Source organism: Pseudopipra pipra, chromosome 4, assembly GCF_036250125.1.
Source record: "Pseudopipra pipra isolate bDixPip1 chromosome 4, bDixPip1.hap1, whole genome shotgun sequence".
Classification (NCBI taxonomy): Eukaryota; Metazoa; Chordata; class Aves; order Passeriformes; family Pipridae; genus Pseudopipra; species Pseudopipra pipra.
The window spans coordinates 24691885-24719785 of NC_087552.1; the positions used below are offsets into that span (position 1 = coordinate 24691885).

The 27901-nt window shown below is 39.9% G+C and overlaps 1 protein-coding gene across 1 annotated transcript; it reads left to right on the forward strand.

Annotated features, from left to right (window-relative positions):
- Positions 1 to 78: 78 nt before the first annotated feature.
- On the forward strand, positions 79 to 27004 carry METAP1 (methionyl aminopeptidase 1). The gene is made up of 11 exons (XM_064651962.1): positions 79 to 229; positions 9834 to 9885; positions 11908 to 12020; positions 13752 to 13812; positions 14933 to 15024; positions 15751 to 15834; positions 17351 to 17489; positions 19213 to 19344; positions 21784 to 21927; positions 24255 to 24320; positions 24485 to 27004. The coding sequence occupies exons 1-11, from the start codon at positions 110 to 112 to the stop codon at positions 24643 to 24645; spliced, it is 1164 nt and encodes a 387-aa protein (XP_064508032.1). The 5' UTR covers positions 79 to 109; the 3' UTR covers positions 24646 to 27004.
- Positions 27005 to 27901: the final 897 nt, after the last annotated feature.

Here is a 27901-nt window from a genome sequence, read left to right on the forward strand (position 1 = left end):
TTGAGTCCTCACAACCTCCTCCCTGCCCTCCCTCGCTGCTGTCCCTCCCGCCCGCCCCAGCCGGCGGCAGCTCCGGGCGGCGGCTCCTCCCCCGTGGCCGCCCGGCAGCATGGCGGCGGCGGTGGAGACCCGCAGAGTGTGCGAGACCGCCGGCTGCAGCAGCGAGGCCAAGCTCCAGTGCCCCACCTGCCTCAAGCTGGGCATCCAGGGCTCCTACTTCTGCTCCCAGGTGAGGTTCCCCCGGCCCCAGCGCCGCGCTGCCGCGCTCCGGGCGTGCGGCGGGGCGCAGGATCCAGCTCCCCGCGCCGGCTCCCGGCCGGCCGGGCCCGGCCCGGCGTGCCCGGCTCTGCCTCCCTGCCCGCCCGGGCCCGGCCAGCGCCGGGCAGGAGGGTCCGGGCAGGGACGCCGCACCAAGTTCCCCCTCGGCTCCCCGGTTGTTGATGCCGGGGGTGCCGGGCCGGCGGCCCCGGGCGGGGCGGGAGCCCCGTCGCACCTCGTGGCCGCGGGCGATGCGGGACTTGAGCGGGCTAAAGAGCAGCCGGGACGTTCGTGAGAGGGGGCACGTGTGTTTCTCTGCCTGGAGGTGTCTGCGGTCCCTGTGCCCCCCTTAAAAATAATGGCTTAGTGGGACAAAATGAGACGTGCTCATCAAATTCCAGCGGGTGCGTGTCTGTGTCTGCAGCAGCTCTGGCTCTGGAGTTGCTCGGCTTTGATAGACACTGGGAGACTTGTTGCTCTGAAAACAGATTTTCTTTAAATTATGAGGGTTTTTTGAAAATTATTTTATACTCTTCCTTTTTTTCTTTAATTCCGTTTTCTTTCCTCTTTTTTTTTTTTTAATATATATCTTTTGATGTTTTACTTTAAAGGTGCCTAACAAGGAGGTTCAGGTTAGGCCACTTGTCATACAGCCATCAGCTCCTCCGTGTAAATTAGAGAATTAAATGTATTCTGTAGGCCTCGGCCATCCTCACCTATTACCACAGTGGTAATGGAGTGTGGTCCTTAAATAGAAAGAACTGTCTTATGACTGTTGAGTGGGGTTTTTGGTTTGTGGGTGGTATTTTCGTTTTTTTTTTATTAACTTTACAGTGCACAGTAAAATACATGATCCAATCCTTTGAACTTTATGTATGTGTAATTTCTGTCAAAATCAGCGAGGACACATGTTTAATTCAGAGATTACAGCTGACCTTCCTTGTCACAATTATAACCCAGGGTAAAATCATTGAAGTTTTGTAGATTAACATAAGAAAATCATACAGTCACATCAGCTAGATTTACTTATTTATTTGGCAGGGTTTTCTTCTGAGTTAGGGTGTAAACTGATAGTTATAGTTTGCATAGAACTAGGGGAAAACTTCCCACGTGCATGTGACACACCCACTGCACAGTTTCTGGTACTTTCCCCTGAAGTCTCTGTGCCATATGCTGGAAATCAATGCCAAGTTACATCGACTGCAACTCAAAATTTTTCTGACGATTCTGTATCTCTAGTTCCCATGTAGAGCTTGTAGTTGGCTCGGAGGATTTGCTCTACATTTTACTACCCGTTTTGACATGTCTGATATAAAACTCATCAAAATGCATCTTCAGCATATACAAATATTAGTTGGTGATGACAAAACTACTTTTTAACAGACCAAACAGGGCAATATGAAGAGCTCTAGTTACATCTTTACTTCCTTCTTTCCCGTCCCCAAATCAGCTAATGTCATATAGGATGCAGAGATTTTTGTTATCTATGTACTAGGTTTAATTCTTTTGAAATATCTGCTGCTGTTGTAAGCTAAAAGGGGAATTACCTGAAATATTTATTGGCTTGTTAAAATAGGCTGCTGGATAACTGACTACATGCTTATAAAGCTGTCCTGCCTAGAAAATAAAATATTGAACTGGGAATCCCACTTCTGAGTGACCTTGGGTGTGTTATTCCTCCTAATTGTGCCTCGATCAGTAAAGTAGGTAAGCACATGGAAGGTGCTTTGAAGGTTTTGGGGCAATGTGTTACTGAAGAGAGAAGGAAATTAACAGCAGCCTGTTTAAAGACAGGAAAGAAGCGTCATGCAGTGCCCATGTTCCGTAGCAAGGACCCTCAGCACCTCCTTAGTACCTTCTGTGGGGCCCAGTATGGGACTGCCCCGAGGTTCCAGCTCTCCTCATCTATCATCTGGTGTGTGTGCCATGGAGGAGCCTTGGACAGTCCTCCACTGGTGTCTGGCGAGCACAGGCAGGAGGGGTAGGTGAGGTGCTGCTGATGACCTGGCTGCCTGCTCAGATAAGCACATGACAGGTGAAGGAGATTAAAAGCCAGGAAATTTTCTCTGAACTTCCAGCAAGTTTCAGCTGACAGCAGTGGACTGGTTATCATCTGTGAAACTTTTCCTAAGTTCTCTCTTTGGTGGTTTTCTTTCCACTGTGGTCTTACACGCATAAATAACTGTTAGATAAGTTAGTGAGTGGACAGACCTAGGATATTATTCCACCTCACAGCACATGCTGTTGTGTAGCACCCAAGGATGCACACTTCTACTATTTCTCTTAAGCTGAACCACCTCTAGGGTTTTCAGGGTTTTCTTTTAATGAAGGACAAGCAGCTGCATTAATTCTTTTGCTGGTTTAGCTCTCCAAAGCTGTGCACTGCAGGGTCATAAAACAGTTGGGGAACATGCTGCTGAAGAGTGTTGTGGCCCAGTTTGGCCCAGCTGTAAAGTCAACCCGTCCTTATGGAATGCAGTGGTGTTAGTTGGGTGTGCAGGCACTTTGGGCTGAGGGCAGGGTGGGAGCAAGAAGCTACCGGTGTCTCCTTGAGGGGTAAAAGCATCTGTATGGACACAGGCTCTGTTAATTAACTGCTTGGAAGCCTACAAGGACTTTTTCATACAGCCAAAACTCCAGTCAGAGCTAAGCCCAAATTTGTAGGAGTTTATATTCTCCAGTGCTAAGAATAAACAGTAGGAAAGTGTGTACTGATGTAGAAAGGTAACTAGCATGAAGCAATGTGGATTATAAGTTAGTAACATATAAGTTTGCTAAGAAAATGCAGGAAGTATAGGACTGAGAATCTCAGTGAAGTGTGGAGATTGATTAAGCATTATTTTTCATTATTGCACATAAAGAATTGAACTTTTCAAGTAGACTGCATCAAGACAATGATTTCCCCAGTGGATTTATCATTTGTGTTTCTCCTTTCCTTGAGAAAGGCTATTATTCTGGTAATTTATTTTTTCCCACCTCTCTGCATCAAAACATATGCCTCACTAATGTGCCCTGAAGATGCTCATGCTGAAGTACTTCAGCATTCTCTGAGATTTCTTTGAGCCAACGCTGTTTCTTGTCTGGCTATGGGGTACCTCGGAAACTGAGCACAGCTGTTGAATAATAGTTGTGCTTGTGCTCATACATGGAAAGGGGGCCAAGGCAGCCGGGTTCTGGCCTAACAGAGGGGTTTTGAACTGGTAGTGGAGACAGGGTAGGGATGGCATTTAGCAGTGGAGGAGCTCTGAGGTGATGTGTTGGACCTTGGCATAATTTTTTTTTTCTTTCGCTTCAAGGTATAACATGAGGGACTGTTCTGCTTTGGGATTCTGTCTGCTGTTAACCCTTAATAATATTTTAGGCTAGTAAATCAAGTACTGTCCTACTGGCTACCTTCTTTCACTGTCTTGCTTTCTTTTTTTTAGAGAGCTACTGCAGTGTTGTATGTGTTCATCATCTTAGAGTAATTCAGGCTAGCTTCTGAATGTGGAAATAACACAGATGTGCAGCATCGCGTCTCAGGCATATTGTTTCTCTTGTTAAGATGAATTTGCTATTGTGAAATCTACCTTATAGACACAGTCACTTGTGTGTAAATTGTATGTAGTATACATAAACAGTTTGTATTTAAATGGACAATTTACATTTCTTCTATGTCTCCTCCAGAAGAGGCTTAATGATAAAGAAGGGGAAAGTAGTGACTGTTCTTGAGATCTCCAGTTACCATTTTTATGCAAACCTTTTAATGGTAAATGGATCTCTTGTTAAAGATTTTGTGTTGCTTTCCTGAAAACTTCCTCTCTCATACTACTTATATCTGTGTAAGTGTCTTGAACAAAGCAGTAGGTTTTCTGTGGTGTGGACTGGATGCTCATGTGACTCAAGGTCACAGTAATTTGTGAAAAATTGTGGTCCTGGTCACAGTAATTTGTGAAAAATTGTGGTCCTGAAGAGAAGACTGGTGTTGTCCCATCTCCCACTTCGCTGTTTCCTTTCACCATCAGTGTGTTGGGGGTGGGAGGTGGGAGCAGTGGACCTGGATGGAACTATTTTTTGTCCTCTGTCACATAAGTGCCATACTTCATTCTTGGTTCACTGTTCTTTGATGTGCAGAAAATAGGCTAAAAGCTGCTGCTCATATCCAACTGCAACACATAGGGATTACTTCAGGTATAGATGGCACTCAGCAGATACTATCTTCTAGAAAATCTTTTGACAGATTTCCTTCATCAGGAAGTTGACATTTTTAATTGCCTATAAACCACCATGAATACCTGTGTCTGAGCTAAATGCCTGATTATTGTTGAGGCACAGAAAGTGAGCCCTCATAACTTTTTGAGAGTAAAACTTCAGACTCCTGTAGGCAGGCTTTCTGAGCTAGTGTTGAATATACTGAAAGGATAGTCCAGTTTGTATTTCTTTGTTCTGTTGTTCCTTCACTACTCCCAAAAATCACTTGTATATCTCTGTAAATCTGAAGAGCTGCAAAATGCAGCCCCTTCCTCAAAGGAAGGGCTCAGTTGTGTGGGATCTAGGAGTCTCAGATTAAGATCGGGCTTTAGATGAAGGAGAAAGCTGATCTGATACCAACATGCTGCGTATAGCTGCTTCCATTGGAGTTGAATCTGAAAACACATATTTGACTTTTCCGGAAAACTGACTATTCATGTATGCTGCTTAGGCTAGTTTGGGAATTTTGTACAGAGTTTTCAGGCCAGAGGCTGTTTCTGCGGGCTTGTACCGCCCTAGAAGGATTTCAGCATGCTGAAAAGAAGCAACTGTTTTATTTTAACATCAGATGTATTACCTATTGCATTCCTCGACATATTTGTATTTATGGATAAAATGTACAGGTAATTTGTATTGTGTGTTTTATTTATATATCTATATATATATCACTGATAGCCTTATATTTTTCTTCAGCTAAATGCTGTACTTAAGTGGGGGTTTTTCTCTTCTGTTTTGCATACCTTCAGGGTATTTGGTTAGAAACGAGTTCTCATTAAGCAAAACGGCATGATGTCTGATTAAGCCCAAGACAATTTTACATTCTAAAGGACATGTGTAAATTTAATCAAAATGATTGCTCAAAATATTTTTAAATACAGTGTACTGCTTGGCACTGTTTCCTAGATGTTTGTCTATTACAATTCAGGGTGTAATGGCATGCAAAGAGACAGACAGTCTGTCCCCACAGTCTTGGTTCCAACTGTCTTTTCTTTCCTTTTTTTTTTTCTTTTGCTATGAAATAGGTATTTTTGGAAATTCATCACAGTGGCTCTAAATGATGAGCACAGAGGATGGAGGCAGTAATTTTGTGACAGTTGGACACAAGTTCTCTCTAACTGTACAGTGGGGTGGTTTTTGTATACCTGCTAATAGGTGTATTGACAGTGTTGAATGCCAGGTTGTGTAAAGAAGCCATATCCGAAGGGGAAGGGGAGCCTGAAGAGGAGTGCCAGCCTTAAGGCTGGAAAGTGTTGATAGAGGGTTTCCAGAGCTAACTTTAAATGATCTACTCCCGTGCAAAGGCAGTTCAGAAACACCATTTATGAGTAGGCCTTGAATTCTGTGCTGTGGTTCCTTCATAGCTTCCTGTGCTTGGGTATCATAGAATGGCCTGGTTTGGAAGGGAACTTAAAGATCACCTAGTTCCAACTCCCCTGCCATGGGCAGGGACACCCTCAGGGTGCTCAGAACTCCTCCAGCCTGGCCTTGAACACTTCCAGGAATGGGGTGTCCACAACTTCTCTGGGTGGCTTATTTAAATATAGTTTGGTTATGTCTGTGCTATACAGAGGTTTGCAGTGTAGTAGTATCCTAATCTTCGTTGATTTAGCATCCTTTTCTCCTTTGGAATTTGCAGTTGGCTGTACTTTTCCACCTCTTAATCAGGTTGCATGGATACATGGACTGAAAGAATAAGAAACTCTCTGTTATTACTGTAAGGATGACGATAAACATAGCACGGAATTTTTTTTCCTAATTAGTTCAGTAACTCTTTTAAAGGGTTTTGTTTTGTTCTTTCAATGGCTGATTTAAAGAAAAAAGAAAGCTTAAGTTATTTAGTAGTGATCATTGTGTTAATAATGAAAATGCACTGTACTGTAAAACAAATTCTGCTATGCTGAATGATTCTGTCAATATTTCAACCAGTAAATAGATTTTGGGCTGAGTCCTTAAGGTAAAAATCATTTACAGCAATAACATGGCTTCCACAAGTTGATCCAGCAGGAATCTTTCCGGATGGTAATGCTGGTTGTGCCTTTGGTTACCTTTTCATATATGCACAGGTTCTGATGAACACTGTGTTGAGCTTGTTTGTAAACACAGAACTGGTGGGATTGACTTAAGAACGGCTTGAAGCCAGAAATATTGTTAAAGGTTTCTTACTGATAGAATAGTTGTACTCAGGATTGCTCTAAACAAATCAAGGATTACCCCTCTGCCTTCATTTTTGTCGTACATTTAGCCTCTCTTCTTGTACAGTCCTCTCCAGTGTTTCCAAGTCTGTCCTGTTCGCTATATAAAAGCCACATTCCATAAAAAGAAAAATGCTTCAGGTAAGAAGGGTGGGGGTATTAATATCAGGCATACTGATGGATAATGTAGTTTTTGAAATTAAGTCCAGAAAGTCTTCCAAGAAACTTGAAGCCAAATTCATATTATTCCTGCTTACTTCCCCCATGAAGCTATTTAATATTTTAAAATATAGCCATGCCGTCTTACATGTTCCTTTTTTCACCATATCAGGAAAAAAAAAAATCTTCATTTTCTTAATTTTAATATTAAAAATCACCCTGGATATTTTTTTTTCTAGGTTTATTTTATTTAGTCATTGAAAATTTTCTATCCTGACCTGTATAGGAGCCCAGGAACATGGAAGAATCATTAGGAGACAGGAGTGGTAATAGGAAGATTGAAGTAGATGTCTCAGGAGAAGGCTCCATGAAAAGCATCATTTTTTCCAAAAAATTTTCAGAAGGTGGCCCAGGTGGAGAGAAAGAGCAGCTTTCCTCCATAGCTTGTCAGGAAGTCTGAGATATAGAAGGTGAGGGTGCTTGCAATGTGCAGTGGTACCTTGGTAGTGCTTTGTTGCCAGGGCTGTGATTCTCCAACCTGTGAGATGACAGCTGCCGTAGTTTTATCTGGAATTGCCAAGGCAGAGCTCTGCAGTCATGTGCAACGTGGTACTTGTGCAGTAAGTTGTTGAATATAAATAATTTGTGTGTACCCGGCAAGTCCGGTGCTTACAGGAAGCGTATGACTGATCTTACACAAAATAGATGGGTTGTAGGTGGATGTTCAGCATATCCTTTGAGGGACTTCCAAAGGTGTCAGACCAAGGCAGAGATACTCATTAATTGCACACTGCACATGTAATAGCCCGTGCTCACAAAAATGCTTTAGACTTACTGCTTCGCTGGGCTTGTTGCAGTTGATGGATGTCCACATCTCCACGTGTCTGGGGTGTCCCGCTGTACAGCAGCTCCTGTGGAGCTGTGCTCTAGGAGTTCTGAGGGAGCTGCCGCTCCTCTAGAAATAGAGGGCAAGTAGAATCTGGGAAACGTGTTTGGGGAAATTCAGACTTACGGCAGCCTTATGCAGGATCCTCTTCGGCTGTTCGCAGCTGCAGGGGATAAAAAGCCAAAATGGAGCCTGTTGTCAGGTTATGGTACTGTCAGTGGTGCCGTGTTTGCCTGGTGTTTTCTGGCTATAGGCCATCAAAGAGGAAAAGACTGTTGGTATAGGACAAAGGAACAACATTGGAGAGTATATCCCAAAATTCCATAGGGAAGGAGACAATGAACTACAGCCAGGAATTACCACAGTTTATGTACATCTTCATTCACCAAATGCTCTTTTATATTTAAATAAGTGGATTCTAGGTTTGCATACCTGGTAGCTGCTCTAAGTCCTTAGTTGTGTAATCCTTCTGCTTCAGAACAGAGACCTCATGTTTGAAAGGGTATTAAAACCATACTGGTGCTTCCAATGTCCTTGAAAATAGCGTTTTTAGCTTTTTAATTCCTTTTCATTAAATAGACCTCAGTTAAAACCTGCTCCTTTTCTCCCAGCTCTCCAACAGAAAACAGAAATTAGTGCATTGCAAAGGTCTGTATGCAGTGGGTTGTACAGGAAAACCTTCTGCTGCTCGTTCAAAGTGACATTCTCTCTGGTCATCCAAAGTGTTGGTTTCAGAGCATCATGTTGCAAAGACAGACCATTTCGTAGCACCACAGCACGTCTTGTGCTGGTCCAGAGAGTGTGGTGACTCCTGGTATGTGGCGTAGGAAGCAGAAGACAGCAAGCAACTGGTTTTGGTAATGAGGGAAACAGCACACAGCAGGGTCTTTTTGAACATGGGTGTACTTGTGCACCACTTTACTGTGTTTTTGTGGAGGCATTTTGGTAACTACTGGTTGCAAGAACTAAAGAGGAAAAGGGGAGAAGATGGCTCGACAGGAGCAGACAGCTAAGACCACTCAGTAGCAACTGTGAAGCAGGGGTAGAATGTTATACACTGGGTTTAGTTTACAGATTTGTTGTCTTGGACTGCTTGAGTGTTGTATACATTAGGTTGAATCAGTTGTTGGCTCTGGATGGTAGTTCTACAATGATGATTCAGCATTAGTATTGTCTTTCCTTATAAAGGAAAACAGTTTGCTTCCTGCCTCTTTATTGTAAATTATTGGAATTAGCTGTTTCCTAATGGTTGTTTTGAGTGCATGTAGCCATTCAATTAGAATTTCTGCTACAAACCCAAGTAATTTACTAATCAGCACCTTAAAGGATCACCTTTAATGCTACCTTCTGCAGCTTTTCTGCTTAAATCTCTCTCTTTTTTCATGTCTTTCCTTCCTCTTAGTCTTTCTTTATTCTTCTCCAGCTGCCAGCCATTTCCATCTGCCCCGTTGCTGATTCATTGTCTGTGACACTGCTCTTTTATTGCTTGGAAAAAAGAGAAAAAGCCAGACTCCTCCACAGTCACTCTTTTCTTGATTTCCATTTCACATTTCTCTTTTTTTTTTCTTTCCATTTCCTATTTTTGTTCAGCAACCTTCATTTCCCACCCTTTAATCTACTTCATTAGTTCCCCTGTGATGGTGCTGATTGATCTCTGTTGCTTTCCTGTGCTGGAGAAGGAGGCAGAAGGGATGCAGTTAGCAGGAGGAGATGGCTGGTTGTAGGAGCCAAGGGAGGACCATCCTGCCCGCTGCAATGCTGTAAGATCATGTACAGAGATAGACTCTGTGCTTCAGCCAACCCAGAGCAACCATGGTGCTTAGTTACTCATTAAAATGATAAAGGGACAATATTTACTATATAAGATTAGGTCAATGTATTTCACTACCACGAGTGTTTGGCTGCTCTTTCTGCCTATTCTGGTTAATAAACTTTTGAATGTAGTATTTTCTATTGTTAAGACTAGCAGTTTCATGCATGTTGCTACAAGGGTTAATAAAAACACTCTCTAGTTTTCTTTTAAAATACAGTTGCTTCTCTATTTTGTGAGGATGACCACGTTAATGCTACTTAAAACACGTATTTATATATTTTGTTTGCAATTCTAGGAGTGCTTTAAGGGAAGCTGGGCCACTCACAAGTTATTACACAAGAAAGCAAGTAAGTTCACTCTTTTTTTAATCCACTTTAATATTGTTTTGAGTTGGTTTTGTCCTGTGCAGTGAGCTCTGGGTGGCCCTGCTTGAGCAGGGGACTGGACCAGATGATCTCCAGAAGTCCCTTCCAACCTCAGCTGTTCTGTGCTTCTCTGTCTAAGAATGGTGTTGGGTTTTTTCCAAGGTATGGGGCACTAGGTTCTGCATGTCTGAAGTTTTGACCAGTTTGCAGTAATCTAAAGTGTTGTGTAAAATTTCAGAGACGGAAGTGCACAGAAGTCTCTCTTTCTGTACACTTTTCTATTTGTATGAATTATTGCTTGAGCTACATTGGCAGGTGTATGAACAGAGAAAGAAGGATGCTGAAATAAAGGGCAAGGAGAATAATAAATCATTATTTCAGACTTGTTCCTTCATAGCATTTTGGCATCTATTGCAGTAAAAGACAATAAAGTGGGAAACGTCTGTGCAAAGTCTTTGTGATCAGACACTTGATGTGTTTCAAGCAAGTCAGAGTGCAGCTGCTCTGTACAATTTGGAGTGTACCCCTTTGGAAAAAAAAGGGAAAATGCTTGTGTGCATGGTGCAGCCATTGATAGGAGAATGTGTCATAACTAGGATTTTCCTGAGTTTAAAGGTAATAAGAGTATCTGTATGCCTTAGTTACAGCTGGTAGCTCTGGCACACAAATACAAGTAGACTGGTAGATTCTGCCTTACCTGAGTAGTGAAAATACCCCATGAGTTTAAAACCAAAAAGAGAGCAGTCCTCAGTTCTGCCCCCCTTGCCTCCTCTCCCCCATCACCCTGCCTGTCTTCATTAAGCCCTGCTTTAAAGGGAGGTAGGACGTCAGAAATTCAAATCCTCAAATAATTTACCTCCTTTTCTAAAACCCAGTAAAGCTCCTTTTTCCATAATAAATATCGAATGATAGGTTTGAGTAGTACAGACAATTACGAATGTATTCCTTTGTTCTGCCTTCCCAGTGTAGGGATCTCATAGTTCACACTTGCATTTTGTATCCTATTACTTTGCATCTGCATGGATATGAAAAGTTTGGATTTTTAAATTATTATTTCCCAGTGGTTCATCTAAACTAAATATCATGTGAGCAAATGGCTCAGATTTAAGCCACAGAGACTGAGGAATTCACATTAGGGCTTGGTATGGCAGACCTTTTGCCATCTCTTCATCCTGGTGAGATATAAAAAGAGAAAACAAACAAGTTATCATGTTAGGAGTTAAAGATTAATACTGCCATGCTCTTTCTTAACCCTTACCTCCTCTTTCCGAGTCAATATTTCTCCTCTTGGTAATGCTTGCAATCTACTTGCCTTTGAATAAACATCTTCAATCTGCCCTCTTAGGACTGTGTTATTTGTGAATGAAGTCAGTCACTGGACCACATCAGGCATGAATTTCACAAAGTCAAGAGAGCTGGGAACCTCCAGCAGTTTGGGACCATCTTATAAGGTGTGCACAGTGCTTGTCCAGAAATGCAGAAGTGGCAGCACCTGCACTCCCTTCATCAGATCTGGAGAGTTAGCAGGCTCCGTGTATTGAAAGTGACAGCTGGGTGGTCTCTTTCCCACCTCAGGTCATTTCTGTCACTGGATGCCAAGAGAGATCACAGAAAAGGATGTGCAAGAGTGTTAATTGAAGGGATAGTGAGTGTCTCTGTAGAAATATGCTTTTTCCCAGGAATGAAAACAAGCACTAGATTATAAAACTACAAATGAAGAACAACTTAGTTGCTACACTTCATTTGTGCATTAAGTCCTGACATTCCCCTGTTTGTGATTGAATAGAGTTGGAAAATTGTGAATTTCGAATGCGAAGAACTTAAGGGCAATACAAAATGATAACTGCTAGTTACACTTTCATGTATCAATATCTAAAATGCCAGAACGAGTCAGATCTAGACTTACATACCTCTAAGTCATTTTCTAGACCCCACAGTTCTTATTCTTAAGTAGGACTGATCTTGCTGCTGCAATTTTTTTCCCACTTTTTCTTGTATTTTCAGAAGATGAAAAAGCCAAGCGTGAAGTGTCTTCATGGACCCTGGAAGGTGACATTAACACAAATCCCTGGTCTGGGTATCGATATACTGGTAAACTCAGGCCACACTATCCACTGGTAAGCAGTAGGTGCCACTCCTTATTCCAGCACTGCTACATTCCTACATAGAACTGCTACATTGCTACATAGAACAGAAGTCCTGTGAGGAGAGGCTGAGGGAGCTGGGGTTTTTTAGCCTGGAAAAGAGGAGGCTGGGGGGAGACCTCACCACTCTCTACAACTACCTGAAAGGAGGTTGTAGCCAGGTGAGGGTTGGTCTCTTCTCCCAGGCAGCTCTCAGTAAGACAAGAGGGCATGGTCTTAAGCTCTGCCAGGGCAGGTTTAGGTTAGATATTAGGAAGAAATTCTTTACAGAAAGAGTAATCAGACATTGGAATGGACTGCCCATGGAAGTGGTGGATTCTCCGTCCCTGGAGGTTTTTAAGATGAGACTGGATGTGGCACTTGGTGCCATGGTCTAGTAACCACAGCAGTGTTGGATCAAGGGTTGGACTTGATGATCTCAGAGGTCTTTTCCAACCCAGCTGATTCTATGATTCTGTAGCAACTAATGGACCACTCCTAACCTGATTACCTCCCACGTTTTAGCTGAGAGAGGCAAGCTTCTTAAGCACTCTGAACCTGATGGCAGGGACATGTATGACTGTCCTTACTGTGGTTCATTTTGATTTAACTTGTTCTATCTCTTGGTGTATTTAAAATTAAAGAAGTGGGGTAACACGCATCAGTAACAGGCTTAAGCTCATACCTTTTAGCTGCATCTTTTGACATTTATTTTGCAAGAAAGCTACTGCTAGTTCAGATGATGTCTCCTAGCTGTTTAGTGTCCTTTCCAATTATGAAGCAGTCTATTTTCAGAAAAACTCAGGTGAATTAATTTAAAGTTTAAAGAAATGGTTTTATATTATTTTACGTTAGTGGTTTGAAATAACCTGGTGACTGAACTGGTGAACAGCTCTTTTGAAGGAACAGAGGTTATAGTAATCTCCAGCACTAGAATGTTGAAGAATAACAAGAGGTCAGTAAGGTCTTTGGCTATGAAAGGTGGGTTTAGAAGATGATGACCTCAGTATAGGTGTGTTTTTTAATTGGTACAAGTTTGTATATGGAATAAGCTGAAGCTTTTTTACAGGAGTAGTGGTGTTGTGCTTACATTTGTCTTTTCTAATTGGCCTGTGCTGGAAATGCTGCCTCAGTGGCATCCCCTCTATAGTCTTCTCCATCTGTTACAGGCTTATCAGAGAACAGATTAACAGAGCCTGAGCCCACATGAGTTTGTTGGTGTTGTTGGAGAAAAGGGTGTTTTGGATATTTCACCGGCCAAGTAATAGTGATGTTATTGCTGAATATTGGCTTTTTTGTCTTCTGACTGCTGCAGGACTGATGCAAATGAAACTAGTGCTAATGAATACGGTGATGATTAGAAATAGCAATCTTGCTAGAGAGAGGAAGGATGTATTTGGATGTACTCTGGAAAGCAGCAGAAAAAACACTGCAGTGTAACAGGGATAATATGTTATAAAACCAGTTTAGTTTAAACATAAAAGTTTGATTTTTACAAAGGCGTGGAGTTGGATACTAGAAGTTGTATAATATGAAGGCAACAAAGAGTAACAGGAGAGTGTTAGAGAAATAAAAATTTGAACTGTTCTGCAGTGTTTGCATACTTCACAACCTTTTCTAAGTGGACTTAGCCATATTTTACTGTATTTAATTTTGCTGCATGAGTTTTTGTGACTATAGTAAGTGTTCTTGCAACCTAACCAGCTTTACCTGTGATTTATTTAGACGCCAACAAGACCTGTGCCAAGTTATATTCAGAGACCTGACTATGCTGATCATCCACTAGGTAACTTGAAACAAATCACAATTATGGAGTTTGCTTTCTATTCTTCTATTTTCCTTTTAATCGAAAAAGCCTATAAAGCACGAAGGAGATACTGGAGAAGGGAACCTCTTCTATCTGTTTTTCTCACTTTACTTCTTCCTCTTGTTAACTTACTGATTTTTCAAAAATAATGGTTACAAGTATTTTTTTGGAAGTCCAAAGTTTGTGTTATCTTTGAGAGGTGTTCAGGGAATTTAAAAAACCCTAAACATACAAGTCCCAGTCCTGTTGTTGACTTCATAACAAACGACAACTAGTTGACTGTCACAGGTGAATTCTAAGCCATTCTCAGTGGCATCTGTGTAACTGTAGAAAATGTGTTATGAAATAACAAAAGAAAAACCTGCAGTAAGAAAACTCATGTATGAGTTCCAGCTATTTTTGGACACAGAGGGAATGCATTACTTGCTTATTGGTTTGTTTTGATATTTTCCCCTTTTGATATCGGTATTTGTACTTTGTATTTCCCCAAAGAGCAGCTATAAAGTATGTTAGCATTATTTTTTAATCTTATGCTGTTCTTTAGTTATTTTTTACAGAATGTAAGTATTTAAACAACACAAAATACTGTATTTTAGGGTGTCGTTCATCTATAAAGCTGAGCTTGCACAGAATTTGCTAGGAAGAATTTACATGTTTTTATCAGATGATTAGTGCAGTAGTATAACCAGATATATTCACAAGCTCATATAATCCTTTATGGCTCTTTCAGAATATTATTTATTACTATTTATTTTCTAAAAGCAGCTAAAAATAATTTTCTATGAATAAAATAATTTCCGTGTAAATCTGATTTTTAAGACTGTGTTTATGCAGTAAGTGAATGGGCCTTCTGAGCACATGTGGGCATTACAATATTGTGGAAGGCTTATGAATTCAAATTAATTTGAATAATGATGATAATGCTATGGTTTGGTGGGCTCATTACTTTAGTCTGTGGTGAGAAAGTCTGTACTTCATTGCCATTGGCACGCTAAGGAAGTTGCTTGATTGGACATACGTAGTGATTAATCACTCCTCTGTGTATAACGTGGGTTTTTTCTTTCTTTTTTTTTTTTTCCTCCCCCCTCCCCCTTTTCAGGAATGTCTGAATCAGAACAGGCTTTAAAAGGAACCTCTCAAATAAAAATACTGTCATCTGAGGATATAGAAGGGATGCGAGTAGTGTGTAGGGTAAGGGGGTTTTGATTTTTGTTTCAAAGTGCCTTTGTTCTCTAAAAATCTGTAGTGATTTTACCAGTTTGTGACAGCACGTTTGAGAGTACCAACTTTCAAACCACTGCAGAGCACTGAAAAATAGTTCAGGAAACTTGATGTTTTCTTGCTTTTTCTCTCCTTGTGGCTCCTTATTCACAGTATGCTGTTTTTCAAGCAGAAAGATTACTTTTATCTGTTTCCTGGCTTTGTTATTACTAGTGAGACAATCTGTGGCTGAGACATCGTTGCTGTTAAGAATATGTTTTATAGTGCGTAAATGAGAACAGAACTTTTTCCTCTCTTGGAGTACTGTGTAAAAACTAAAAAACAACAGCAAAACAAAGCCCTGTCCCTAACAATTTTTGAAAAAGAGCTGTTCGGTTGTAATCACTTCCTTGTGCATGAAGTCAAACTTTGAAATGTATTTAGGTAGTCTGATTTAAGATTATGGTATTCAAGGAAATTGTGGCCAAAATCTTAAATGGGGTAATTTCAAATCTCTCAGACGTGGTTTAGTAATGTAACCTGGAGACGTCTCAAAGTCTTTCTAGAGCCCAACTACACACAGCTTTCCTAGCAATCTCAGTGTAGCTGTCAAAATGAGTTGCTAATCTTCTGGAGAGTAGTCCTGGCCTATTTTAAATAATTAAAAGTAGGTCAATAGATCAATTTTAAATCTATTTTAAATTGTTTAATTTGCAGCTTGCTAGAGAAGTATTGGATGTTGCTGCCATGATGGTGAAACCAGGAGTAACTACTGAAGAAATTGATCATGCTGTCCATTTAGTAAGATTATTTTATTTTTCTTCTGGTGTTTCCAAGTGCTTTCTGCTGTCTCTGTTCTTGAATGATTGTCATGTGGTTTTCTTTGTTGCATGAATTCCTTTTCTTTATTTTGAACTGTTTCACAGTTTGAAGCTAGTGGGTAGTGCAGATGGTAGAAGTGTGCTCCAGCGCAATGGGAGATTCAAAATGAGTTAGGAACTCGTGGGCCTCTCTCTGTATCAGCAGCTTCCATGATTTCTGGCTTCAGGTTTCTTCTACGTTTCTTCACCTGCTTTCTCAGTTAGCATCATATAATTTTCTTTCTTCTAAACCCTTTTTGCTCCAGAGATACCATTATATATAATTTGTAAGCCATGGATTTCCTGTGCTCTCTGTTGTTGGCTAAAATGTACAGAGGAGAAAGTTTAGTTATTTATGATTGGAATAAAAACTGAGGTGCCTCAGAGAGAATTGAAACAAGATTTTTGGTGCAGTCAGACAAATTAAAGCCACAGTCCAGTGAAGTGTTTGAAATACATGTTCAAGAATCTTCCTGGCTTAACTGTTCATAGGTATTTGAATTGTGTGATTTCTTTTTCTTTGCTGTCTTTTCTATGAATCATATAGTCCGATAATCGAGGATGCTTCTGTCCACTGTGGGGAAGGCAACGATTCTGTTATGGTTAAGTTTGTTAGAGAGCTTTGTGGTTCTTTTTATCTGCATTTGCAGCTCTTGAGCCAAGATTGTAAGGAACTTACTCTGGTTTCATTAGGCTAGAGATTTGTGTTGAACTGCATTAAAAACCAAATTATTTGCTTAGCCATAATGTCTGATATGAAGAACTAGTAGTTAAAATGATGTTACCCCTCCTCAGCAGTTTCTGGAAACTTTTGTGTGGCAGATTGTTGATACTGACTGATATCATTAATTGGTACTTTGCAGTTTTAAAACAGTATTATTTTTTTTAATTAAAAAAAAAAGTTAACACAATATTTTTTCCAGTATTTTGCTCAGTACGTCACAAAGTGTATGTATGTATGTATATGTAAGTATATATAAAATGTGTCCATTTTGCAAAAATACCAAAAGTGTTATTAGAGTGCCAGGGAAGCAGCTTAAGGTTTTAAAGCTAGGGGTGAAAGAGTGGTGCTAAATGTTACTTTGCTTGTGTGTCTTGCAAAAATACTTAAGAGTCTTAGACCGGGTGCTTAAAAACAGTAACTGAAAATGACTGGTTTTTTAACTGAATAAATATTGCCATGCATTGTTTTAAACCTGAATATTTCTGCGTCTGTAGTTGAACATAAAAATGAGCAGAAACAAAATTGAAGTAGTTTTACTTTCATCCTGGTAAAAAATGCAAAGCATAACAAAATACTGTAATACCAAGAAATGCTTGAAAGAGTCTTATTTTCAAGAGTCACTGCTTTTCAGCCTATCATTCTTACTGTAAAGCTGTTGTTTATGTTTTTTCTACCTTTTTTCTTTGTACAGAACTTACTAATGTAAAGTGTAAATTGTATTTTCTCTATTTAGGCTTGTATTGCAAGGAATTGCTATCCTTCCCCTCTGAATTATTATAATTTCCCTAAGTCGTGTTGTACGTCAGTGAATGAAGTGATCTGTCATGGAATTCCCGACAGGAGGCCGTTGCAGGAAGGAGATATTGTTAATGGTAAGTGCTGTGAAAATTGACCTTTAACATTTCTACCTTCTGTCCAGTTAAAACCATGCAGTGAGGTGAGTTTTCTCTCGCAGACAACGTAATTGAAATAGCTTCTTAAGAGAACTTTTTTTTCTTATTTACCAATTAAATTTGTGAGTTTATTTAATAAAATAACTTGCAAAGTTTGATCCACTTTAGGGCTTCATAATTCTTCTGCCCAGTTGTTCCAGACTATATATATATAGTGAATAAAATGTGTACTGAATTATTCAGCTGGATTAGTTCTATGTGAATTCTTAATTAGATGGCTCTAGATCCTTATGGTTTTGCTATGGACATGATGATTATGATGACTGTAAAGGATCCTAATGGTGAGGCACGGTATAGGTGTGTATTGAAAAACATATCCTTTTTTTTGAGCATCCTAACAGTACCAGTTGCTTTTTGCTCATGGTACTTAAGGTACTTACACCTTCTTAGGTGGTGAGGGATACTTCTATAAATTACTTAACCATTTTTTGTTTTCATTTTCATCCTGGTTTGGCAGCAAAAATTAATGATAATTGTTTCGTACAAACACTTGCACCTTTTTTTATTGCATTGGTTTGTTTTTCTCTTATCCGTAAATAAATATCCAGCAGGTCCCAGGCTTTGGCCTGCCTCTAGAAGCAGGTTGGAATCATTTTAGATGATCAGATATTTGATATATATTAGCATGTAATAATAGCTACTAAGTCTACATCTCAGTGCTGTGGGTACCAGCCTTTTCAGGAAAAGTTATGATTGCTGCCCCTTTCTAGGGGAGGTTTGGTCTGGCTGATGGCTCTGAGCCATCAGAGTACATGTAACAACGTGTGCCAAGCTCCTTTTATCTTTCTTTAATTTCAAAGATGATGCCTTTGCACAGCTCTCCACTGTTGCCAGCTTTTCTGGCGTTGCTGGAGTCCAAACTAAGAGGCTCAGTTCATAGAACCATAGAATGGTTTGTGTGGGAAGTGACCTTAAAGACCATCTAGTTCCAAGCCTCGTGCTGTGGGCAGGGACACTGTCCACTAGACCAGGTTGCTCAAAGCTCCATCCAACCTGGCCTTGAACACTTGCAGGGATGGGGCATCCACACCTTCTCTGGGCAATGTGTTCCAGTGCCTCACTGCTCTCACAGTAAAGAATTTCTTCCTAATACCTAATCTAAACCTACTCATTTCATTTTGAAGCCATTCCCCCTTGTCCTGTCCCTACATGCTCTTGTAAAAAGTCCCTCTCCATCTTTGTTATTGCCTCCCTTCAAGTACTGGAAGGCTGCAATTAGGTTGCCCCGAAACCTTCTCTTTTCCAGACTGAACAATCCAAATTCTCTCAGCCTTTCCTCATAGGAGAGGTTCTTCATCCCTCTAATCAACTTGATCGGCTTCATCTACACAGTGCCTTATGTCTCTGCTATTTGCTTGCCAAGGCTGTACCTCAGCCTTAGAGAACGCCTTCTATAAGGGGGTTTAGTCATTTTTATTACATCAAATGTTTGACCAGTGAAACACTATCTTATTAATTAATTCCATAGAATCTACAAGATAAGCGTGACAGATTGATTCTGCTGGAAGAGTTTACACCTGTGAAGTAATCTTGACTTCACAATTAGAATACCCCATTTTCACATGTTTGTGTTTGTCCCTTCACAAATCAAGAAGTGAGGAATACGGTGCTGATAGTCCAACATGTCTTGTGTTCTTTGCAGTGGATATTACTGTCTATCGCAATGGCTACCACGGAGATCTGAACGAGACGTTTTATGTTGGAGAAGTTGACGAGGGTGCAAGGAGACTTGTCCAGACAACTTACGAGTGCCTAATGCAAGCCATCGATGCAGGTAAACCCTCTGACCAGAGCCCAAAGCATTAAGGTTTTGGTTCTCAAATGTGATTGCTCGTATTTGCCACTGCCCAGAGTGACTTCTCTTGCCACACGCAGAAGCACCGGTGTGTTGTCACCAGCAGATGATGGATGTTGTATGATACAGTGATCCTTCGAATGACACAGTTCTGTGGGCAGCGGCTGCAACTCCTGTTTGGAATGTGAATTGATGAGAAAAATGTACTCAATGCTGACCTGACCCACAGATGATTATATTTACGTGGAAACAGCCTTTTTTGACTTAGTTAGATGAATAAGACATCCTTGATGTGAGTAGGTTAGAGAATATGACAAGCAAAAGTGTGTTTTGGAAGACCTTACTTTTATAATTTGTATGGTGTTGCACAGTCAACCAGTAAGGTAAAACACCTTTTGAACACTTAAACATATCTCTTTACCCCAGCCAAACATGATGGTTATTTCATAAAGCAAGTTAGAACTCTTGATTTTCAGCTGTGGGAATGTGCCAGAGAAGACAGATCTATATCCTTCAGTACGCACAGAACTTCAACTATATTGATTAGTTATAACTCAGGACAGCTGTATTGAGACATACAATGAGAGAGAAAGGTAACTCAGTCATGTTCAACTTCTGAAAATAAAAACAAAAATCTCCAAAGTCCCTGGAAATACTTGTATCATCTGTATCTTTTATACCCTGGAGCTTTTTAAAATTCCCAATATAATTTACTCCCTTTAAGGCCTCTAGAGACTGAAGTTTAAGGTGTTGTATAGGAAGGCTTTAAACTTGCATTTAATCAAAAGTAAATGAAAAAAAGTTATAATGAATATAAATTTGGTTAATAATTTGGAGATGGCCAGCCAAGCTGAAAAGACAGAAAGCCATAGGAATGATGTCTTGTGTATCCGTTGTATGATCCAAACAAAAATACTGCAGAGTTGAGCTGTGAAGAACGTAGATTGTCTGTTTATGTGGGATTATTGTTCTGAAATGACTGCTTTGTTTTTCCGAGCTAAACCAGAACAATGTTTATCTTTGCTCCTGTACTTTTATTTTTATTTTTATAGCAAATGTTACATGTGTTGTCTCTTATCTTTTTATTTCCTGGCTTTGATGTATAAACTATGACAGAAATTCCCCTCTGTGTTCATTATAATGAGATTTAAATTCTCACTGTAAGTTTTCTTTACCATCTTTTTAGATGCTGTAACAGGTTTTAATGGATTTTAGACATTGCCTGCAAGTAGGGATTCTGGCAGCGAGTGTCTCAGCTGTTAAAAAGGGTCACCTCTCCCCTCCTTAAATCATCTTAATTTCTTGGCATTGGACCAGCAGAGCTCTAACTAGGAGAGCTGTATGAGAGAGAAGCAGAGGGCTCCTTGCTGCATTGAAATGAGTTGCTTGTGCTGTCAGGCCCAAGGGAGATGGTACAAAACCAACAGATTAATCTCTTGCCCAGAGTTTTTTTTTTTTAATTTTGGGAAAAGCATGCATACTTCAGTAATCTGATTTTCTTGTTATTTTCTGTAAATTTAACATGGAGATTTCAGTTGTAGTTGCTTACATTAGCAGAGAATTGAACTAAATGGTTTCTTAATGTAAAGTTTTAGCTTTATGTGAACCCTGATTAAGGTGGCTTCACACAACCACATGACATCTGGCTCCTGAAGGAACAGCATATACTCAGGGAGTTGCAAATGCTCTTGAAAAAGCATTTACATGATTTTTTTATTTTTAGTGGCTCAAGGTTGCGTTTGGTATGAATCTTCATTAGCTGATGGATGAAACATTGTTGCTTTTATGATATTATTACTCCCTTGTCCAAGTGCTCAAAGTGAACTTCTCACACCATTTTCATGCATTTCACACTCTTTAAGGCTTCTCAAAGGGCTTGTCAAAAAAGTTAGCCCTGAATACGAACACACTTATTTGCTGTAGCGTTGTCGTTGAGAATCTTGTCTAAGAGTAGAGATACCCATTTTTCTTTTTTTTTAATACATTCTTAGTCCCTTGTGTACATTTTTCACATAGTAGTAGAGGGGTAAGTGTGTATTAAAATATAGTTCATACATTCATTGCAAGAAGCACTGCAGCTCAGGGTGTGAGAGCTTAACAAGTACTTTGAAAGTTGTTGTTAATTTCAAACTTTGATACCCTTTGAATGTAAGCATTTGCTTCCATGAAAGGAAGAAAATAGTGTTCTTGTGGAAGAGGAATTTTCTTCTTCTCTCTTGTTTTTTTCTTTTATATGAGACCATTTCCTCCCTCTCTCATGTTATTGCACTCATTTATGTGAATTAAGTGATCATAGGAAGTTACATACTAGAACAGATGGACATACAAGCCATGAGCGCTACAGAGATGGTCTTTGATGGTTAGTTATGTGGAAGGAAAGCTCTTTAAATTTCCATCTATATCTCCTTAATTTTGCAGTAAAACCTGGTGTTCGGTACAGAGAACTGGGAAACATCATTCAGAAACACGCTCAAGCAAATGGATTTTCAGTGGTTCGGAGCTACTGTGGGCATGGAATCCATAAACTTTTCCATACGGCCCCTAACGTGCCACATTATGCCAGTGAGTATTCATTCCCTTTGTGCTGTCCTGTAGACAAGAGGGGGTTTGCAGTGAATGCACTCAATTTATTTCTTGATTATATTCTGTTAAAGTAGCATGTTGCCTGACAGTGATCAAGTTAGCCTTTTGGCACTTGGGAGTTCTTTTTTTTTAACTCTGTACAATAGCATCCTCTATGAACCTTAATAAGGTGAATATATTATATAATAAAACATTCTGTGCCTACACCAGAGGTAAGTGTCAGCTCTCATCTGTACTGGTTAAGCGCTCAAAGTTTTTGCCTGAATTCTTAACTCAATTCCCTTAGACATTCTTGTCTGACATGAACAGGCAAATGTTTGTCTCCTTAGAAAGCCTAAGCAAAAACTTACTGCCATTTCCAGATGTAAATAAAAAGCATTTTGGATAGTATAGATGGGTGTTGTGTCTGAATCCGGATCCTGTTTCTTTACGTTTCCTCATTTGAGTGTTGTGATCTGGTAATCCTGGAAGCTTCTTTATAATGTTTGGCAGAGGAGGAATGATGCCAGCAGTGCTGGTTTTTGGAAATACCCATGGCCCTGTAACAGTTTTTCCATCAGGACTAAGGAACAGCATCCACAGAGGCAAAGGAGGGAAACTTAAATGCCAGTGGACAACTAAGGATAGAGTAAATATCATGAAGCTGTGATGAACAGTTCACACTCACTTGAGCTGTAAAGCTTCCTCGACAGGTCACTTATTTCCTCAGACCTGACAGGTGCCTCCATCTTCTCATCTCCTAATGAGCTTTAAGACATTGTGGTTATAGACTACTGATTCCTGACTTTTCAAGTCATCATTTCCCTAAGTTATTTTTTCAGAGAACATCTGAAAAAATCTGTTAATTGTGGGGTAAAAGGGTATCAAGATTCCTGTTGTGTACTTTTTGTTGTGTAGAATGAAGAAAATCTGGATTCTTCAGAGATAGAGAGCATTTTATACCAATTAAAATTCAGTCTGAGAAAAAGAAAATTCCTCTCTTTCCTGGCTATTTAGAACTGTGAACTTTTTTTTTCCCCTTCATTGAGCAAATATGCCTGTTCCTAAAAAGAAAGGTGCAGGATTTTTTTTTTCTGGTATTTTTAAATACAGATTCACAGCAAAAACAAAGTGGAAAGATCTGAGGGACTTAAAGGCTCATGAGAAAATGAGATAAAAAGAATGCTGCTGCTTATTTCTGGCTTACTGTGAAAGGAGTTTGAAAAGCGAAAATCTCATTTTATAAGCCTTTAAATTATTTAATAAAACCATGAAAACTACAGGGAATAAAGGACAAAATTTATTCAGATGCAGAAGACCAGGAAGTTAAATGTAAGTGTTGAGACAAGAAATACCAGAAGATGATTGAGACAGAGACAAGACCATCTAAGTAAAAGAAAAATATTCTGGTTGCTGTTGTGGCAGCTTGATGTCTGAGATTTTTAAAGCGTCTACATGGTTGAGGCAGTTTAATAAATTTACACAATTAAGAGTTTGGGGGATGAGGAATCTGTGTGTAAAAATTGATGCAAATTGACTACAGCAGCAAAGTAGCTTGGAGCTGGCGGTTCCTGTGCAATCCTGCAGCCCTCAGGCTGAGTCACATCTAAGCTGCACTGCCATTCTAGGTGAAACAGGGCAGTGGAAAAGGGCTGAAACCTTTCTTCAGTCAAACTACACTCCTAGAGTCGTGCTGTGCTTCAGTTCATGTGCCTCCACGTAAATATTTTTGGTGCATATAACATCAAAAAGCTCCTGTCTTCTTGTCTTGGGTGCCTTGAAATTCTTTGCTATTTTATGTTAGCTAAAGAACACAGCATTGTCACCCTGACACTATTATGACCCCATTACCCAGAGTAATGAGGGGGGCATAAATGGAGTCATGGGATTACTTAACTGCTGTCATATTTTGACCATATTGGAGCTAATGGCTTGGTGGAAACAAATAAGGAGGTTTCAAGCCTTCTCTGGGTATCTTAAGTGCTTCTTTTTATTGGTTTTTTTAAGTAATGCTTTTCATTATAGAAGTGTGCAGAAATTCCTGTATTACATTTGTTCAGTGTTTTTATAGAGCTAGAGTCGAAATTCTTGTTGTTGGAGAGAAAGACAGCAATTAATTTTAAGCTCCTTGAGTAAATATTTTAGTGTTGGAGGATGGGTGGAGAAGGAAAGAATTAAAGGAAATTTTAATGTAGAAGTAAAAATGGACAAGTGAACAGGTCATCTTGGAAGGGCTTTTCTGACTCTACAGTATTATTCTAGGACAAGGATTCATTCATTTACTAAGATGGTATCCCTTTTTCTAACTTGTGTTTATTTTATTGCAGAAAATAAGGCAGTTGGAGTCATGAAGCCAGGTCATGTATTTACAATTGAACCAATGATCTGTGAAGGTGAGCAATTTAGCAATAAAATGGTTACTCTTGTTTACTCTTCAGTAGTGATGGAATAGGATGCTGGTTCTATTCTGTGTAGTTGACAGATTTTTCCAGTTCTCTTTGGGGAACTGTTATCTGTTACTTGAAGACTGGCAAAAAGTCACCATTTCTGTTTTTAGGTGGTTGGCAAGATGAGACATGGCCTGATGGTTGGACTGCGGTGACGAGAGACGGAAAGCGATCGGCCCAGTTTGAACACACACTCCTGGTCACCGACACAGGCTGTGAGATCCTGACCCGGCGGCTGGATAGTATTCGTCCCCATTTCATGTCCCAGTGAGACCCCAGGCTGAGCTGGGAGATCGGAACGATACGTACTTTTTATTGTCTCTGTACTATGCATTTTTTTAAGAGTACAGAATAGAAAGATTTCATCCTTTACTTTGTTCTCAGTGATTGTAGATAAGAGGAATATCTTGAAGAACCTGACCCAATGTCTGGAAAAGCAGAGAAGAATGGAAAGAATCTTCTTCTTTCCTCCTACCTACAACATTCACACTATATTTTTGTTTTTTCTTTAATTATCTCTTTAGCACCTTTCTTCCAATTAGACCCACAATTGCTTCTGTTGCTGCCATGATATTAGCTAGAAAAGTGTGGGTAACCTTTCCCACTGGGACTTGATATTTTGGGATCCAGGTTTTTTTCACCACTTCAGTGTGCCCCGTTGCTCTTGGCATATGAGTGGCACCTGAGATTTTAAGCATTTCTAGTTCCAAAGACTTGCTCCTGCTTCTGCAGATACTGTTCTAATGGGCTGGGCCTTGTTTGTTTATCAGTTGAGAAGGGGGCAGAAGGGAGAAAGACACACACTTCTGAGAGCAGGCTACCTTACTTCTGTCCCCATCTCTCTGCTGATGGCTTCTGTGGTGATTCCAAGCTGTAGGTGACACACTGTGTTAATGGCAGGACTTGTTTCTCTTGATGGAGATTGGATAGTATGGGCTTCCTACAGAGAAAATTAATAAATTCTGTTCTATATGCAGCTCCCTGGAATAAGCTGCTTCTTGGCGAAGCGGTACTTACAGGCAGCCTCCCGCTCCAAAAGCTTGCTGAAGCTGATGTATCAGACTTGCCTAGGTAAAGGAATGAAACAAGAACCAAAAAGATCCCATGATTCATGGGATCCCTACGTGTGTTAGCTGTGGGGCGTTTTTTAAAGGTACATCCACAGTAGCTGTGGGGGAGTGGATTTGCAAGACTTACAGTGAAATGAGTATATATCTCAAAACCAGTCTGAGTGTGTGAAAATGAAATGTGTTCAATGCTGTATTTGTTTTCTTTTGGTAATTTTTAAACGGGTCATTTCCCCCCCCCCCTCAGTTGAGTGAGTTTCATGCTTTTGGAAAGTCTTAGGGAGGCAGCTATGAAAACTGATCTTTTTTCCTCAAACTGGCTATAGAGTGGGCAGTGTTAGTATATATACCCCTTAATTTTTTTTTATGGGTCATGATGAGCTGGAAACTGTTATGTTAAGGACAGTGGATTGATTAGACCTCTCTTCTCTCCACCCTTTTTTTCCCCATGCTCACTTCCCTTCCATAATCTTTAGTTTCTCTGCTGAGGGGATTTGTTTTTTCTTCTGAATTGTAATTAAAAATTTTTCAGACCCCATTGCAGACTTAGTCTTAACACCACTGTAATGCAAGAAATAAACCAATGCAGACATTAAATCATACAATCATGGGCACAAAATACACGTTTTACAAGGTGTACTTGGATTTGTTGCCACAGACCCAAGAATGTGAAGTACTGCATACCCTTGGCTCCCCCTGGCACTGCAGAATTTAGGTAATTAGGGAAAAGGGGTTAATTAGTGCTTCACAGAACTGGACTCGTGTACTCCCAAATTTGCCAGAAAATGTCTTCTCTGCCCTGAGTGCCTCAGACCTCTGTTGCTGTAAGAGTATCACTGCGGTCTTTTCATTACCTTTATTATTATTTTTAATTATGCAGTAAAGTGACCTGAAAAGATGCATATAGAGCGTGTGTGTGTGCATATGCGTGTGTGTGTATAGATTTTTAACAAAACAGACTGTAGTACTTGAGTGGAATTACCTGTGTTGAATGAGATGTACTGGGGAGATGACTGTCCTGGAGGTTTGCCCACCATATCATTCACTTGAATGGCTACAACGGTCTTGCCTTTTCTATGTGTGTGTGTATGATGGGGGGGGCTTCATTTTTGGTCTATAAAATAAAAGTTGCAGCTGCTTTTAACAGAAAGAACCTTTTTTTTTTCTTTTCTTTTTTTTTTTTTTTTGGTAATCCAAAACCACACATAGAATTCTCAGTTATATCCAGGTTTGCTTGCAGTAGTGCAAGCTGCACTGGCAGGTGCATGCAACCATTTAAAATTCACCCTTAAACCCACACATGTGCCACTTGAATACCTCTTTGTTGTTGCACCAATACAACCAAATTTAGCTCTGCACATTTTTAATACAGGCAATCTATGATGCTATGCATTTCTGCCTATAAATGGAAATCACAGCATGATAACTGCTTATACTGATTCCATACTACTACAGTATTTTTAAAAGAGTGGAAAGCTTAGTTAGCATCTATACCAGTTCTTTCAACATGAGATGGCACATCACAGAACAAAACTTACTAAATAAAAACATTGTGAAAAGCTATTTTTCACCTATCTGTGTCTTTGCTTGAACATGACATATTAGACTTGTGCTGACTGGACTGGGGAAATTAAATATTTTTGATTCTTATGTAAGTTGCTATCCACTTAAATACAAACCCCAACTTAAATCTGGTTTCTAATGCCATTTTTAGAAATTATATACAATTTTGCCAGAAACATAATCCTACAATTAGTTCAATCCCTTAAAATATTTTCCCTTTGCTATCATGTAAGAGAGTGTGGAAATTCTTCATGCTGTTTCTGCAATTTGACATGAATATTTAAGGACAGAAGATTTGATAGTGTTAAATAAAAGTAACAGCATGAGGAGAGGGGAAAAACTGTGTATTTTACATGACAGCCAGCAGAGTACATGCACATTTCACATACAGTCATTTAGTGGAAAATTTTTGACCACCGAAGTTCTTACCATTGTCTAGATGGTGCAGTTCAATACAGTACCTTGACCATCAAACATGCAATACGAGCTCTTGTGTTTGAGTCCTTTTGTTTGATCAACAACTTCAGAAAAACTATTTCAAACATGCTCCATTCAGTCAAGTGCTTTGCAGGACAGAGTAGTCTGGAAGCTCAGCTACACCGTGGACAGGACATCAGTTCTTCAAGCTGGGAAGAAGCTGCATGTCTTTGACCCAAGTGCTCTGGTATTACTAAATGTCTTTGTTGTTCACTTACCATCACCACAAACACTCTGAGATGCAGATTCTCTGAAGAAATAATGTAATGCAGACATGGTTGTGTGGTCTTGATGTAGTCTGTGCAGCATAGAGGAACAACTGTTCCAGTATAATTATTTTAAATCTGTTAGATCTAGCGGGCAGTAGTTTGCCAAGATGTTGGGCTAATATTGTGTTGATCCCATCTTGTATTTATAGAG